The sequence below is a fragment of the Hypanus sabinus genome, chromosome 4 (genome assembly GCF_030144855.1).
Source record: "Hypanus sabinus isolate sHypSab1 chromosome 4, sHypSab1.hap1, whole genome shotgun sequence".
Lineage (NCBI taxonomy): Eukaryota > Metazoa > Chordata > Chondrichthyes > Myliobatiformes > Dasyatidae > Hypanus > Hypanus sabinus.
Window position 1 is genome coordinate 191,733,532 of NC_082709.1, and position 15,974 is coordinate 191,749,505.

Here is a 15,974-nt window from a genome sequence, read left to right on the forward strand (position 1 = left end):
TCACAGTTGTACAAAATACTCATAAGGCTGCACTTTGTATTGTGTTCAGTTTCATTTGCCCTGATGTAGGAAAACTGCAACTAAGTTGGAAAGAATGCAGAGGAAATTTACAAGAATTTTTCTGGGACTTAAGTTTTGGAGAGAGATTGAGCAGATTGGGTCTTTTCTCACATTAAGTGTAGGACAGTTATGACTGATCTTATAGAGGTGTATAAATTCAATGTGAACAGTCTTTTTCTCACGTTGGCACAGGTTTAAGGTGAGAGGAGAGAGGTTTAATGGGAAGCAGAGGTACAAATGTTTTACCCAATGAGTGGTCTATATGGATAAAGTGTTTGAGTTAGGTACATTAACAATACGTAATAGGTATTTGGACAGGCTTAGAGAGACATAGGTCAAACATGGGTAAAGGCACTAGCTTAAATGGGAATCTTGGATGGTAAAGGGCCTGTCATGCTGTACAACTCTATAAGAATAAGCCCTTCCATGATACATGGGTTTTCTTTACTGCCTGGGAAGTCAGTTCCTTTGCTTTTCCCCAAGACTCACACTTTGAGCTTTGTGCAGAGACCAGCTTTCATCTCAGCCAGGAGCTGTAGCAGTTTCTCCAATAGGATCTGAGAAGAATTAACCAGGATCTCCCGGCCATAGGCCACAGCAGCTATATCTGCAATTACAAAACAAAATCTCAAATGCAGAATAAGCAGATTAACACAGAACGGAAGAAGCTGTCTATTCAGTCTCAATCAGAGTTACATTGGAAGGGGTAGTACTTGCATGTACAGGTCTGTGATTCTGCCCGAACTCTTGCACCAATCATACTCTGGGACTGGGGTAAGGATGAGAGGTGGTGGCAGAGGAAAACTGACAATGGTACAATTTTTAAATGGCATAAGAGGAAAATGGAAAATCAGGCTGTAAGTCATCCTCATTAACAAGCAGGAATTAGGAGCCAAAATCAGAAAAAGTGTTCCACAGGTTACCAAACTCCACCTGACTGTGATGCTGTACACAACATTTCTGTGACAAACTGGTTGGGAATTTCTAAAATATAACAGATTATCACTTCTGTGGATGAGAACAAAATCTCCAGAAGGCATGTTGCCCAGCAGGTGCCAGGGTCCAGGACATCTTGGAATGTCTGTAACATTCTTAAGTGGGAGGGTAAACAGCCAGGAGTCATGGTCCAGGTAGGTACCGATGACATAGGCAGGAAGAATGACACGGTTTTGTAAAGTGAGTTCATGGAGTTAGGTGCTACGTTAAAGGACAGGACCTCCAGAGATGTGATCTCAGGATCGCGACCCGTGATGTGTGTGAGTGAAGCAAAGAATAGGAAGATCATAGAGTTTAACATGTGGCTAAGGAGTTGGTGCAGGAGGGAGTTGTTCAGATTTTTGGATCATTGAGCTCAATTCCAGGGAAGGTGAGACCTATACAGAAGAGATAGTTTGCACCTGAACTAGAAGGGTACTAATATTCTAGCAAGAAGGTTTGCAAGAGCTGCATGGGGCAGGTTTAAACTACAGTTGTAAGGAATGGGAACCAGATTACCTGAACAGATGGTGATGAGGTTGTGGAGACATGTTGATAAGATCTCAAAGTCTGGAATCAAAAGATTGAGCATGAAGTGACTACTGTCCTGATCTGTGTATATTTCAATGCAAGAAGTATTGTAGGGAAGGTGGATGAGCTCAGGGCATGGATAAGCAGATGAAATTATGAGTTGGACCATCCACATCAGGGGTGCATATTAAAAGCTATCTTTTAATCGGTATGGTGATCAAGATTTTAAAGGCAGAGTTTTACAGCAGTTTCCCTGAGTTGAGGAGTAACCAAACACCAAGAGGCAGGTGTAAAAAGAGCTATCTTTTAGTCAGGTCCGCCTTCAAGATTTAAAAAGCAGAGCTTTGAGCGGCCATTCTTTTGCAGTGTGCCAGTTTTCAGAGTGGCTTTGGCTCATCAGACTAAGGCAAGATCATGCTTGGGTGAGGTAAAGTATCTTGTAAGTTACTCTCTCTCTCCATTCTTATTTGTTCATTTCTCATCTATTATGGCATACTGAGAATGGCTCCAGGGGCAGTGTTTTGTACTCTGCAGGATGTGGGAAGTCTGGGAAATGGCCAGATGAACACACCTGCACTGGGTGCACCGAGTTGCAGCTCTTGAAAGAACGTAGTAAGGAAATGGAGCTGCAGCTTGATGCCCTTTGACTCATACGGAGTTACAGAGAGGAAGTCATCCCTAGGCTGCAGGAGACAAGTAAATGGGTGACTTTCGGGAGAAGGATAGGAGACGCACAGCCAGTCCAGAGTACATCTGTGGCCATTCCCCTTGATAATCATTATACTACTTATGTTACTGTTGAATGAGGAGGACCGACCAGGAGGGAACCAAAGTGATCCAGCTCTCTGGCACTGAGTCTAGTGCTGTGGCTCAGAAGAGCACAGCGGTGAAGAGGACTGCAGTGTTGATAAGAGATTCCTTAGTCAGAGGAAAAGAGATGAGGTTCTGTGGGTATGTTGCCTCCTTGACTGGATGGTGTCCATGGCATTCTCAAGGGCAAGGATGGGCAGCCAGAGGTCTTGATAATTGGCACCAATGATATGGATAGTCAAGCTGAGGTACTGAAGAGCGATTTTAGGGAGCTAGGTAGAAAGATGAGAAAAAGGTCCTCCAGAATAGTAACCTCTAGATTGCTGCCTATGCCATGTGCCAGTGAGGGTAAGAATAGGATGATTTGACCATAAGACATACCAGCAGAATTAGATCATTTGCCCATCGAGTCTGCTCCACTATTCAATCATGGCTGATCCTGCTTCCCTTTCTCAGCCCCTCTCCCCAGCCTTCTCCCCGTAATCTTTGATGCCACGTCCAATCAAGGACCTATCAAGCTCTGCCTTTAATATACCCAATGACCTGGCCTCCACAGCTGCATGTGGCAACAAATTCCTCAGATTCACCACTCTTTGGCTAAAGAAATTTCTCCACATCTCTCATCATGGGAAACATCCTTTCCACATCTACTCTGTCTAGGCCTTTCAACATTCAAACAGTTTCAATGAGAATCTCACCCGCCCCCCACCTCTAAATTCCAGTGAGTACATACCCAGAACCATCAGGCTGCCTTCTTTTGGCAGGTGAATGTGTGGCTGAGGACGATGCAGGGGGCAGGGATTCAGATTAAAGGATCATTTGGATCTCTTCTGGGGAAGGTATGATCTGTACAAAAGGGGTGTGTTACACCTGAACCCAAAGGGGTCCAAAATTCTTATGGCCAGGTTTGCAAGAGTTGTTCGGATGGGTTTCAACTAATTCGTCAGGGGATAGGAACTGGAGTGATAGTGCTGAAGACGTGGTAGTTGGTTTACTGAGGCAATATGTACTGAGACTCCTAGCAAGGAGAGGCTGATCAGAAACAAGAGAAAATCTGCAGATGCTGGAAATCCAAGTAACACACACACAAAATGCTGGAGGAATTCAGCAGACCAGGCAGCATCTATGTAAAAGTAACGATAGCGTGCAGTCAGACTGTCAGGAAGGTCAGGCAGATGATGGGATATGGTCACAGGCAACAGGGTGAGCATCAGTACATTAGGGGTGCAAAATCAAAAAAGGTAGCAAATATGGTACTTGTGTTGTATCTAAATGCATGTAGCATTAGGTGGATGATCTTGTTGCAATACTACAGATTGTTAGGTATGATGTTGTGGCTATCACTGAATCATGGCTGAAGAATGGTTGTAGTTGGGAGCTGAATATCCAAGGTTACACATTGATTCAGAGGGATAAGAAGGTAGGCAGAGGGGGAGGCTTGGATCTAATGGTAAAGAATGACTTCAAATCACTAGAAAGATGTGACATAGGATCAGAAGATGCTGAATCCTTGTGGATTGAGTTCAGAAACTTGAAGGGTAAAGGGACCCTGATAGCAGTAATATACAGGCCTCCCAACAGTGGCTGGGAGGTGGACCACAGATGACAACAGGAATACAAAATGCATATTAAAAGGGCAATGTTATGATAGTCTCGGGAGATTTTAACATGCAGGTCAATTGGGAAAATCAGGTTGGTAATGTATTTCCAGAGAGTGAGTTTGTTGAATGCCTAAGAGATGGCTTTTTAGAACAGTTTGTTGTTGAGCCTTCTAAGGGATCAGCTATACCGGATTGGGTGTAGTGTAGTGAACCGGAGACAATTAGGGAGCTGGAGGTAAAAGAGCCCTTAGGAACTAGTGATTATAATATGATTCAGTTCAGCTTGAAATTTATAGGGAGAAAGTAAAGTCTGATGTAGCAGTATTTCAGTGGAGTAAGGGAAATTACAGTGGTATGAGAGAGGAGTTGGCCAAAGTAAATTGGAAGGAGCTGCTGGCAGGGAAGTCAGCAGAGCAGCAATGGTGTACGTTTCTGGAAAAAATGAGGAAAGTGCAGGACATATATATTCCAAAATTGAAGAAATACTCAAATAGCTAAATAGTACAATCGTGGCTGACAAGGGAAGTCAAAGCTATTGTAAAAGCAAAAGAGAGGGCATGCAACAAAGCAAAATAATTAGTGGGAAGATAGAGGACTGGGAAGTTTTTAAGAACCGACAGAGAGCAACTAAAAGAATCATTAAAAGGGAAAAGATGAAATGTAAAGCAAGCTGGCAAATAATGTCGAAGTGGATAGTAAGAGCTTTTTCAAGTATGTAAAAAATAAAAGAGAGATGAGAGTGGATATCAGTCCGCTGGAAAATGAGGCAGGAGAAATAATAATAGGGGACAAGGAGATGGAAAGTGAACTGAATGAGTATTTTGCAACAGTCTTCACTGTAGAAGACACCAACAGTGTGCCAGATGATGTAGCATGTGAAGGAAGAGAAGTGGGTGCAGTTACTATAACAAAGGAGAAGGTGCTCAAAATGCTGTAAGACGTAATAGTACATAAGTCACCCAGACCAGATGAACTGCACCCTAAGGTTCTGAAAGAGGTAGTGGTAGAGATTGTAGCAATATTAAAAATGATCAAAATTCATTGGACTCTGGCATGGTGCTAGAGGACTGGAACATTGTGAATGTCACTCCACTCTTTAAGAAAGGAGGAGGCAACAGAAAGGAAATTATAGACCAGTTAGCCTGACCTCAGTGGTTGGGAAGATGTTAGAGTCAATTGTTAAGGATGAGGTGATGGAGTACTTGGTGACACAGGACAAGATAGGACAAAGTCAGCATGATTTCCTTAAGGGAAAATCCTGGCTGATGATCCTGTTGGAATTCTTTGAGGAGATCACAAGTAGGTAGATAAAGGGGATGTAGTGGATGTTGTATATTTGGTCTTTGACAAGGTGCCACACATGAAGCTGCTTACCAAGTTAAGAGCCTGTGGTATTACAGGAAAGTGACTAAGTTGGTTAGGGCATTGGCTGATTGGAAGAAGGCAGCAAGTGGGAATAAAAGGATCCTTGTCCAGTTGGCTCCCTGTGACTAGTTGTGTTCCGCAGGGGTCTTTGTTGGGACCACTTCTTTTTATGCTGTATATAAATGATTTAGATGATGGAATAGATGGCTTTGTTGCCAAGTTTGCAGATGATACTAAGATTGGTTGAGGGGCAGGTAGTGTTGAGGAAATGGGTAGAATGCAGAAGGACTTAGACAGATTAGGAGAACAGGCAAGAAAGTGGCAAATTAAATATAATGTAAAATGCATGGTCTTGCACTTTGGTAGTAGAAATAAATGTGCGGACTATTTTCTAAATGGATAGAAAATCCAAAAATCTGAGATGCAAAGGAGCTTGGAAGTCTTTGTGCATAACACCCTAAAGGTTAAATTGCAGGTTGGGACGATGGTGAGGAAGGCAAATACAATGTTGGCATTCATCTCAAGAGGTCTAGAATACAAGAGCAGGGATGTTATGCTGAGGCTTTATAAGAAACAGGTGAGGCCTCACCTTGAGAATTGTGAATAGCTTTGGGCTCATCATCTTAGAAGAGATGTGCTGGCATTGGAGAGGGTCCAGAGGAGGTTCACAAGGATGATTCCAGGAATGAAAGGGTTATCATACGAGGAACGTTTGATGACTCTGGGTCTGTACTTGATGGAATTCAGAAGGATGAGGAGGGCTCTCATTGAAACCTTTCCAATGTTGAAAGGACTAAACAGAATACATGTGGAAAGGATGTTTCCCACTGTGGGAAAGTCTAGGATAAGAAGGCACATTCTCAGGATAGAAGGGCGTCCATTCAAAACAGATGCGGAGAAATTTCTTTAGCCAGAGGGTGTTGAATTTGTGAAATTTTTTGCCAAATGCAGCTGTGAAGGCCAGGTCATTGGGTGTATTTAAGGCAGGATTGATAGGTTGTTGATTTGACATGGCAACAAAGGTAATGAGGAAAAGGCCAGGAAATGGGGTTGAAGAAGAGAAAAAAAGGATCAGCTATGATGGAATGGTGGAGCAGACTCGATGGGCCAGATGGCCTCATCCTTCTCCTACGTCTTATGGTCTAAAAGAGTACAGTCGTCATTTTGGGCCAAGACACCTCAGCAGAACTGTTACTTTTCTCCAGTCCTGCTGAAGGGTCTTGGCCCAAATCATCAACTGTACTCTTTTCCAAGGAGAAGCTGACGATAGGGCAAAATTACAGACAACGGGATGAGTTGCAACATGAAAGGCGGACAAAGTTGAAAAGGGTGAACACAGGACTGAAGGTGCTATATTTGAATGTGCAGATTATTCAGAATAAGGTTGATGAACTTGTAATACAGTTAGAGATTGGCATGTATGATGTTGTGGCTGAAAGAAGATTATAGCTGGGAGCTTAATGTACATGGATCCATATGGATCAAAAGGACAGACAGGAAGGCAGAGGGGGCGGTGTTGCTCTGTTGGTAAAAAAAAATGAAATCAAATAAGTAGAAAGGGGTGACATATGGTCAAGAGGTGTTGAATCTTTGTGGATAGAGCTAAAGAATTGCCAGGGTAAAAAGACCCTGATGGCAGTTATATACAGACCCTTAAACAATAGTAAGGATATGGTCTACAAATTACAAGGGGAGTTAGAAAATGCATGCCAAAAGGGGAATGTTACAATAGTCATGGGGATTTCAATATGCAGGTAGATTGGGAAAATCAGATTGGTGCTGGATTCCAAGAGGGGGGATTTCTAAAATGTCTACAAGATGGCTTTTTAGAGCAGCTCATGATTGAGACTACTAGGGGATCAGCTATTCTGGATTGGGTGTTGTGTAATGAACCGGAATTGATTAGAGAGTTAAAGGTAAAAGAACCCTTAGGGGCAAGTGATCATAATATGATCAAATTCACATTGGAATCTGAGAAGAAGTAGTTAGGGATGACGGCAGGGCAGCAATGGCTGGAAATTCTGGAAGCAATTCAGGACACATGGGATATAAACACCCCAAAGAGGAAAAGTACTTTAAAGGCAAGATGACAAAACTGTGGCTAACAAGATAAGTCAAAGCCAACATAAAAGCCAAAGAGAGGGCATATAATAGACCAAACCTTTGAGAGACATTAAAGGATTGGGAAGCTTTAGAATAGGAGCTTTTCAATCGAAGCAAGAGGCTGAGAGTGGAAGACTGAAGGCATCGCAGAGAGAAGGTCGTTTTTCTTTAACAGCTTGAGGGAAAGAGGCTAGACTGCGCAGGCGCGTGACATAGTGTGCCAAGGTTTAAAAGAAAGCCTGCCATATACAGCGGCCATCATTGGAGTGGACTGAGTCGGAGTGGGACGGCTTTGGCCCAATCAGGATTCGGTGAGAAACAAGCAGAGGCGAGGGTAGGTTCTGGTAAGTTTCTGTTTTCTTCTTCTTTTTGTTCAACTAGAGAATATGCCAGGCAGGATGTTGGAATGCTCCTCTTACAGGATGTGGGAAGTCACGGAGACCTCCGGTGTCCCTGACAACAATACCTGTAAGAAGTGCATCCAGCTGCAGCTCCTAACAGACCGCATTAGGGAACTGGAGCAGGAGCTGGATGACCTCTGGATCATTCGGGAGACTGAGCAGTTTATAGACAGTAGCTTCTGGAAGGTAGTTACACCTAACGAATAGGGCATAGATAAATGGGTTACCATCAGGCGAGGGAAGGGGAAAGGGCAGGTAGTGCAGGGTTCCCCTGTGGCCATTCCCCTTCTAAACGGGTGTACCAATTTGGATATTGTTGGGGGGGGATAGCTTATCTGGGACAAGCTGCAGCAGCCGGATCTCTGGCACTGAGTCTGGTTCTGCAGTGCAGAAGGGAGGGAGGAAGAAGAGGAGAGTGGTAGTGATAGGGGACTCCATAGTCAGGGGTACAGACAGGAGATTCTGTGGTCTTGACAGAGACTCCCGGATGGTTTGTTGCCCCCCGGGTGCCAGAGTCAGGGATGTCTCTGATTGCGTGCACAGTACTCTGAGGTGGGAGGGTGATCAGCCAGATGTCGTGGTACACATCGGTACCAATGACATAGGTAGAAAGAGTCAGGAGGTCCTGAAGAGTGAGTACAGAGAGCTTGGTAGGAAGTTGAAAAACAGGACCTCGAGGGTAGTAATCTCCGGATTGCTGCCTGTGCCACGTGCCAGTGAGGGTAAGAGTAGGATGCTCTGGCAGATGAACATGTGGCTGAGAAACTGGTGTAGGGGGCAGGGTTTCAGATTTCTAGATCATTGGGACCTCTTCTAGGGCAGGTGGGACCTGTACAAGAGAGATGGGTTACACCTGAACTACAAGGGGACAAATATACTTGCAGGGAGGTTTGCTAGTGTTATTGGGGAGGGCTTAAACTAGATTTGCAGGGGGATGGGAACCAGAGTGCCAGAGTAGATAGTGGAACGGGGGTAAAAATAAATAAGTAGTTCATGCAAAGTGACAAATAGTAAGGTTGTGTGTGGTGGTAATAATCTTCTGAGGTGTGTATATTTCAAGGCCTGGATTGACACATGGAATTATGACATCATAGCCATTACTGAAACTTGGCTACAGGAGGGGCAGGACTGGCAGTTCAATGTTCCAGGGTTCCGATATTTCAGACGTGATAGAGGCAGAGGGATGAAGGGTGGCTTTGCTAGTCAGAAAATATTACAGCAGTGCTTCAGCAGGACAGATTAGAGGGCTTGTCTACTGAGGCCATATGGGTGGAATTGAGAAACAGGAAAGGTATGACCACATTAATAGGGTTGTATTATAGACCACCCAATAGTCAGCAAGAATTGGAGGAGCAAATCTGCAGAGAGATAACAGACAACTGCAGGAGTCAGAAAGTTGTGACTGTAGGGGATTTTAACTTTCTACACATTGATTGGGACTCCCATACTGTTAAAGGTCTAGATAGGCTAGAGTTTATAAAATATGTTCAGGAAAGTTTTCTAAATCAACATATAGACGTACCAGCTAGGGAGGATGCAATATTAGATCTCCTATTAGGAAATGAGTTAGGGCCGGTGATGGAAGTGTGTGTAGGGGAACACTTTGGTTCCAGTGATCATAACGCTATTAGTTTCAACTTGATCATGGATGAAGATAGATCTGGTCCTCGGGTTGAAGTTCTAAACTGGAAAAAGGCCAAATTTGAAGAAATGAGAAAGGATCTAAAAAGCGTGGATTGGGACAGGTTGTTCTCTGGCAAGGATGTGATTGGTAAGTGGGAGGCCTTCAAAGGAGAAATTTTGAGAGTGCAGAGTTTGTATGTTCCTGTCAGGGTTAAAGGCAAAATGAGTAAGAATAAGGAACCTTGGTTCTCGAGGGATGAAGAGAGAGATGTATAACATGTATAGGCAACAGGGAGGAAATAAAATGCTTGAGGAGTATAAAAAGAGTAAAAAATTACTTAAGAAAGAAATCAGGAGGGCTAAAAGAAGACATGAGGTTGCTTTGGCAGACAGGGTGAAGGATAATCCTAAGAGCTTCTACAGGTATGTTAAGAGCAAAAGGATAGAAAGAGATAAAATTGGTCCTCTTGAAGATCAGAGTGGTTGGCTATGTATGGAACCAAAAGAAATGGGAGAGATATTAAATGTTTTTTTTGCATCTATATTTACTAAGGAAACTGGAATGGAGTCTATGGAAACAAGGCAAACAAGTAGGGAGGTCATGGAACTTATACAGATTAAAGAGGAGGTGGTGCTTGCTATCTTGAGGCAAATCAGAGTAGATAAATCCCCAGGGCCTGACAGGGTATTCCCTCAGACCTTGAAGGAGACTAGTGTTGAAATTGAAGGGGCCCTGGCAGAAATATTTAAAATGTCGATATTCACAGGTCAGGTGCCGGAGGATTGGAGTATAGCTCATGTAATTCCGTTGTTTAAAAAAGGCTCAAAAAGTAAGCCTGGAAATTATAGGCCAGTAAATTTGACATCGGTAGTAGGTAAATTATTGGAAGGAATACTAAGAGATAGGATCTACAATTATTTGGATAGACATGGACTTATTAGAAAATGTCAGCATGGCTTTGTGCGTGGTAGGTCATGTTTAACCAATCTATTAGAGTTTTTCGAGGAAGTTACCAGGAAAGTGGATGAAGGGAAGGCAGTAGATGTTGTATACATGGACTTCAGTAAGGCCTTTGACAAGGTCCCACACAGGAGGTTAGTTAGGAAGATTCAGTCGCTAGGTATACATGGAGAGGTAGTAAACTGGATTAAACATTGGCTCAATGGAAGAAGCCAGAGAGTGGTACTCTGAGTGGAGGCCTGTGACTAGTGGTGTGCCACAGGGATCAGTGATGGGTCCATTGTTGTTTGTCATCTATATCAGTGATCTGAATGATAATGTGGCAAATTGGATCAGCAAATTTGCTGATGATACAAAGATTGGAGGTGTAGAGGACAGTAAGGAAGGTTTTCAAAGCTTGCAGAGGGATATGGACCAGTTGGAGGAATGGGCTGAAAAATGGCAGATGGAGTTTAATGCGGACAAGTGTGAGGTAGTGCACTTTGGAAGGTCAAACCAAGGTAGAACATGCAAGGTAAATGGTAGGACACTGAGGAATGCAGTACAACAGAGGGATCTGGGAGTACAGATATATAATTAGCTAAAAGTGACATCACAAGTAGGTAGGGTCGTAAAGAGAGCTTTTGGTACATTGCCCTTTATAAATCAAAGTATTGAATATAAGAGTTTGTATAAGAGTATAAGTATAAGAGATTGGTGAGGCTGAATTTGGGGTATTGTGTGCAGTTTTGGTCACCTAATTACAGAATTACACCTAATTAATAAGGTTGAAAGAATGCAGAGAAGGTTTACAAGGATGTTGCCGGGACTTGAGAAACTGAGTTACAGAGAAAGGTTGAATAGGTTAGGACTTTATTCCCTGGAGTGTAGGAGAATGAGGGGTGATTTGATAGAGGTGTATAAAATTATGATGGGTATAGATAGAGTGAATGCAAGCAGGCTTTTTCCACTGAGGCCAGGGGAGAAAAAAACCAGAGGTCATGGGTTAAGGGTGAAAGGGGAAAAGTTTAAAGGGAACATTAGGGGGAGCTTCTTCATGCAGAGAGTAGTGGGAGTGTGGAATGAGCTGCTAGATGAAGTGGTGAATGCGGGCTCACTTTTGACATTTAAGAAAAACTTGGACAGGTATATAGAACCATAGAACATTACAGCACAGAAACAGGCCTTTTGGCCCTTCTTGGATGAGAGGGGTTTGGAGGGATATGGCCCAGGTGCAGGTCAGTGGGACTAGGCAGAAAAATGGTTCGGCATAGCCAAGAAGGGCCAAAAGGCCTGTTTCTGTGCTGTAATGTTCTATGGTTCTAATAGCAACAGAAGGCAACTAAAAAAGTAATTAAGGAGCTAAAGATGGAATACGAAAGTAGGCTGGCCAATAATATTAAAAAGGAAACCAAAGGCTTCTACAGATACATCATGCAAAAGAGAGGCAAGAGTGGATATCGGACCATTTGAAAACGATGCTGGAGAGGTAGTATTAGGGGACAAGGAAGTGGCAGAAGTATTGAATCAGTCTTCACTGTGGAAGACCCTAGCAACATGGTGGAAGCTACAGAGGTTAGCTGTGATGAACTGTATGAAGTTGCCATTACTAGGGAGAAGGTTGAATTGAATTGAATGGACTTTCTTACATTCTTCACATACATTGAGTAAAAATATTTACATTATGTCTCCATCTAAATATGCAATGTGCAGTTTATAGTATAGTAATTTGTAATAAAGAGTATATACAACAGGACAGTCAATATAACAGAAGTACAATTATATTAGTGTGAATTAATCAGTCTGACGGTCTGGTGAAAGAAGCTGTCCCGGAGCCTGTTAGTCCTGGCTTTTATGCTGTGGATGGTAGCAGCTGGAACAGTTTGTGGTTGAGGTGACTCAGGTCCCCAATGATCCTTTTTACACACCTGTCTCTGTAAATGTCCTGAATAGTGGGACGCTCACATCTCCAGATGTGCTGGGCTGTCCGCACCACTCTCTGCAGAGATCTGCGATTGAGGGAAGTACAGTTTCCATACCAGTCAGTGACGCAGCCAGTCAGGATGCTCTCAATTATGCCCCTATAGAAAGTTCTTTGGATTTGAAGTTTCTTAGAAACTTCTTCAACTGTCTGAGGTGAAAGAGGTGCTGTTGTGCCTTTTTCACCACACAGTTGGTACGTACAAACCACGAGATCCTCAGTGATGTGTAAGCCGAGGAACTTAAAGCTGTTCAGCCTCTCAACCCCAGATCCATTGATGTCAATAGGAATGTCTCCATTCCTCCTGTAGTCCACAACCAGCTACTTTGTTTTTGCGACATTGAGGGAGAGGTTGTTTTCTTGACCACCACTGTGTCATGGTGATGATTTCTCTGAATGCTGCCTCAGTATTTGAGATTAGGCCAGTATAAATAGTGTCATCAGCAAATTTAGTTAGCAGATTGGAGCTATGGGTGGCAACAGTCATGGGTATACAGAGAGTAAAGGAGGGGACTTAGGACACAGCCCTGAGGGGCCCCTGTGTTGAGGGCCAGAGGTGTGGAAGCCCACTCTTAACACCTTCCAGTGATCCAGCTTTACATGGCAAGGTGAAGGCTGAAGTCTCTGAACTTCTTGTTGAGCTTGGAGGGAATTATGGTGTTGAATGCTGAACTGTCCAAGAACAGCATTCTCACATAAGTATCCTTCTTTTCCAAATGTGCAATGACAGTGTGTAGAGCTGTGGTTTTTGCATCATCTGTTGATTGGCTGTGTCGATAGGTGAATTATAGGGGGGTCCAGTGCGGATGGTAATATGCTGCAGATGTAGTCCTTGACAAGCCTCTCAAAGCATTTGCTTATTATTGAGGTGAGTGCAACAAGATGCCAGTCGGTGAGACGTGTTACCTCGGTCTTTTTAGGTACAGGAACCATGGTGGACGTTTTGAAGCAGGAGGGCACTCTACACTGGGAGATGGAGAAATTAAAAATGCCTGTAAACACACCTGCCAAATGTGCTGTGCACATCCTGAGTACCCGCTCTGGAGTGGGTTCATGGAAGCACAAAGTTCTGAGGGTAGATAAGTCACCTCAGTGTTCTGAAAAAAGTAGCTGAAGAGATTGTACAGGCATTAGCAATCATCTTTCAAGAATCACTAGATTCTGGAATGGTTCCGGGAGATTGGAAAATTGCAAATGTTACCACTCTTCAAGAAGGGAGAGAGGCAGAAGAAAATTATTGGCCAGTTAGTCTGACCTCAGTGGTTGGGAAGATGTTGGAATTGATTGTTAAGGAGGTGGTTTCTGGATACTTGGAGGCGGGTGATAAAATATAGTCAGCGTGGGAAAATTTTCCTCAAGGGAAAATCTTGCCTGACAAATCTGTTAGAAGTCTTTGAAGAAATAACAAACAGGATAGACAAAGGAGAGTTGGTTGATGTTGTGTACTTTGATTTTCAGAAGGCCTTTGACAAGGTACCACACATGAGGTTGCTTAACAAGCTACAAGCTCATGGTTTTACAGAAAAGATTCTAGGATGAACAAAGCAGTGGCTGAGGCAGGAGGCAAACAGTGGGAATAAAGGCAGCTTTTTCTGGCTGCCAGTGACTAGTGATGTTCCACAAGGGTCTGTGTCGAGACTAATTCTTCTTACATTACACGTTAATGATTTGGATGATGGAATTAATGGTTTGCGGTAAAGTTTGCAGAAAATATTTAAAAAGGTGGAGGAGCAGGTAGTTTTGAGGAAATGGAGATTGGCCACAGAAGGAATTAGACAGATACGAAGAATGGGCAAAGAAGTGGCAGATGGAGTACAGTGTCGGGAAGTTATGCTCATACACTTTGGTAGAAAAAACGAAAGGGCTGATTATTTTTTAAAATGGAGAGAAAATACAAAAACCTGAGGCAAAAGGGGTTTGTGAGTACTCGTGCAGGATTCCCTGAAAGTTAATTAGCAGGTTGAGTCTGTGCTGAGGAAGGCATTCATTTCAAGTGGACTAGAATGTAAAAGCAAGAATGTAATGTTGAGGCTTTATAAAGCAATGGTGAAGCCAAGCCCGTGCAGCTGTGGAGGCCAAGTCTTCATGTATATTTAAGGCATAGGGTGATAGATACTTGATTGTTCAGAGCATGAAAGGATACGGGGGAAGGCAGGAGATTGGGGCTGAGAAGTAATATGGATCAGCCATGATGAAATGGTGGAGCGGACAAAATGGGTTAAACGGCCTAATTCTGCTCCTATATCTTATGGTCCATAAGATATGGGAGCAGAATTAGGCCATTAAGCCCATTGAATATGCTACACCATTCCATCATGGCTGATCCTGGAAACCGTTCAACCTCACACACCTGCCTCTCGCCAATCTTTTGATGCCCTGACTGATCAGGAAATGATCAACTTCCACCTTAAATATACACACAGACTTGCCCTCCGCTTCAGTGACAGAGAATTCCACAGACTTACTGCCCTCTGGCTAAAAAAATTCCTCCTTACCTCTATTCTAAAGTGTCACCCCTCAGTTTTGAAGCTATGCCTTCAGCAAAGGAAACATCCTCTCTATATCCACCCTATCCAGTCCTTTCAACATTCAGTAGGTTTCAATGAAATCCCCCACATTCTTCTAAATTCCAGTGAGTACAGGCCCAAAGCTGCCAAATCCTTCTTATGTTAATCCCTTCATTCCCAAAATCATCCTCTGGACTCTCCTCATGAACCTCCTATGGAGTCTGTTCAATGACAACACATCCTTTCTGAAACATGATGACAATACTCTAAGTGTGGCCTGACTAGTGTCTTATAAAGGGCCAGCATTATCTCCGCACTTTCATATTCTATTCCCCCTGAAATAAAAGCCAACATTGCATTTGCCTTCTTTACCACACACTCAACCTGTAAATTAACCTTCTAAGGGTCTTGCACAAGGACTCCTAATACCCTCCACCTCTGACGTTTGAATGTTCTCCTCATTTAGAGAATACTTGGCATTATAGTTCCTTTTACCAAAATGCATTATCATACATTTCCATTTCCTGACACTATAACATCTGCCACTTTTTTGTCCATTCTTCCAATTCGCCTAAGTCCTGCTGCAATTGTGTCACTTCCTCAGCACTATCTACCCCTCCAGCTATCTTTGTATCATCTGCAAACTTTGCCACAAAGCCATAAATTCTGTTACCTAAGTCACTGACAAATAATGTGAAAAGTAGTGGCCCGAATACTGACCCCTGAGGAACATCACTAGTCACTGGCAGCCAACCAGAAAAGGCCCCTTTTATGATATTGTCATATGATTTGATGATATTGTCGCCATTAGTCTTATGATATTGTTGCCATTCATAAGACTTAGCTGCAGGAGGGATAGGACTGGCAGCTCAATATTCCGGGATTCCATTGTTTTAGATGCGACAGAGTGGGAGATCAAGGAAATTGTCACAGCAGTATTCAGTCAGGACAGACTGGTGAACCTCACTAGAGAGGCATTATGGGTAGAGCTGACTAATAAGAAAGGTATGACCACATTAATGGGACAAAATTACAGAACACCCAACAGTCCACAGGATTTAGAGTAACAAATTTGAT

At 43.2% G+C, this 15,974-nt stretch overlaps 1 protein-coding gene across 1 annotated transcript in view; it reads right to left on the bottom strand.

The window, feature by feature from the left end:
• The window catches only part of hsf2bp (heat shock transcription factor 2 binding protein), a 100,966-nt gene that overhangs the window by 30,867 nt on the left and 54,125 nt on the right, over nucleotides 1-15,974 (bottom strand). Inside the window, exon 6 of the mRNA XM_059966043.1 lies at nucleotides 550-667. Coding sequence (XP_059822026.1) covers nucleotides 550-667 — 118 coding nt within the window. The remainder of the gene's footprint in view (nucleotides 1-549; nucleotides 668-15,974) is intronic.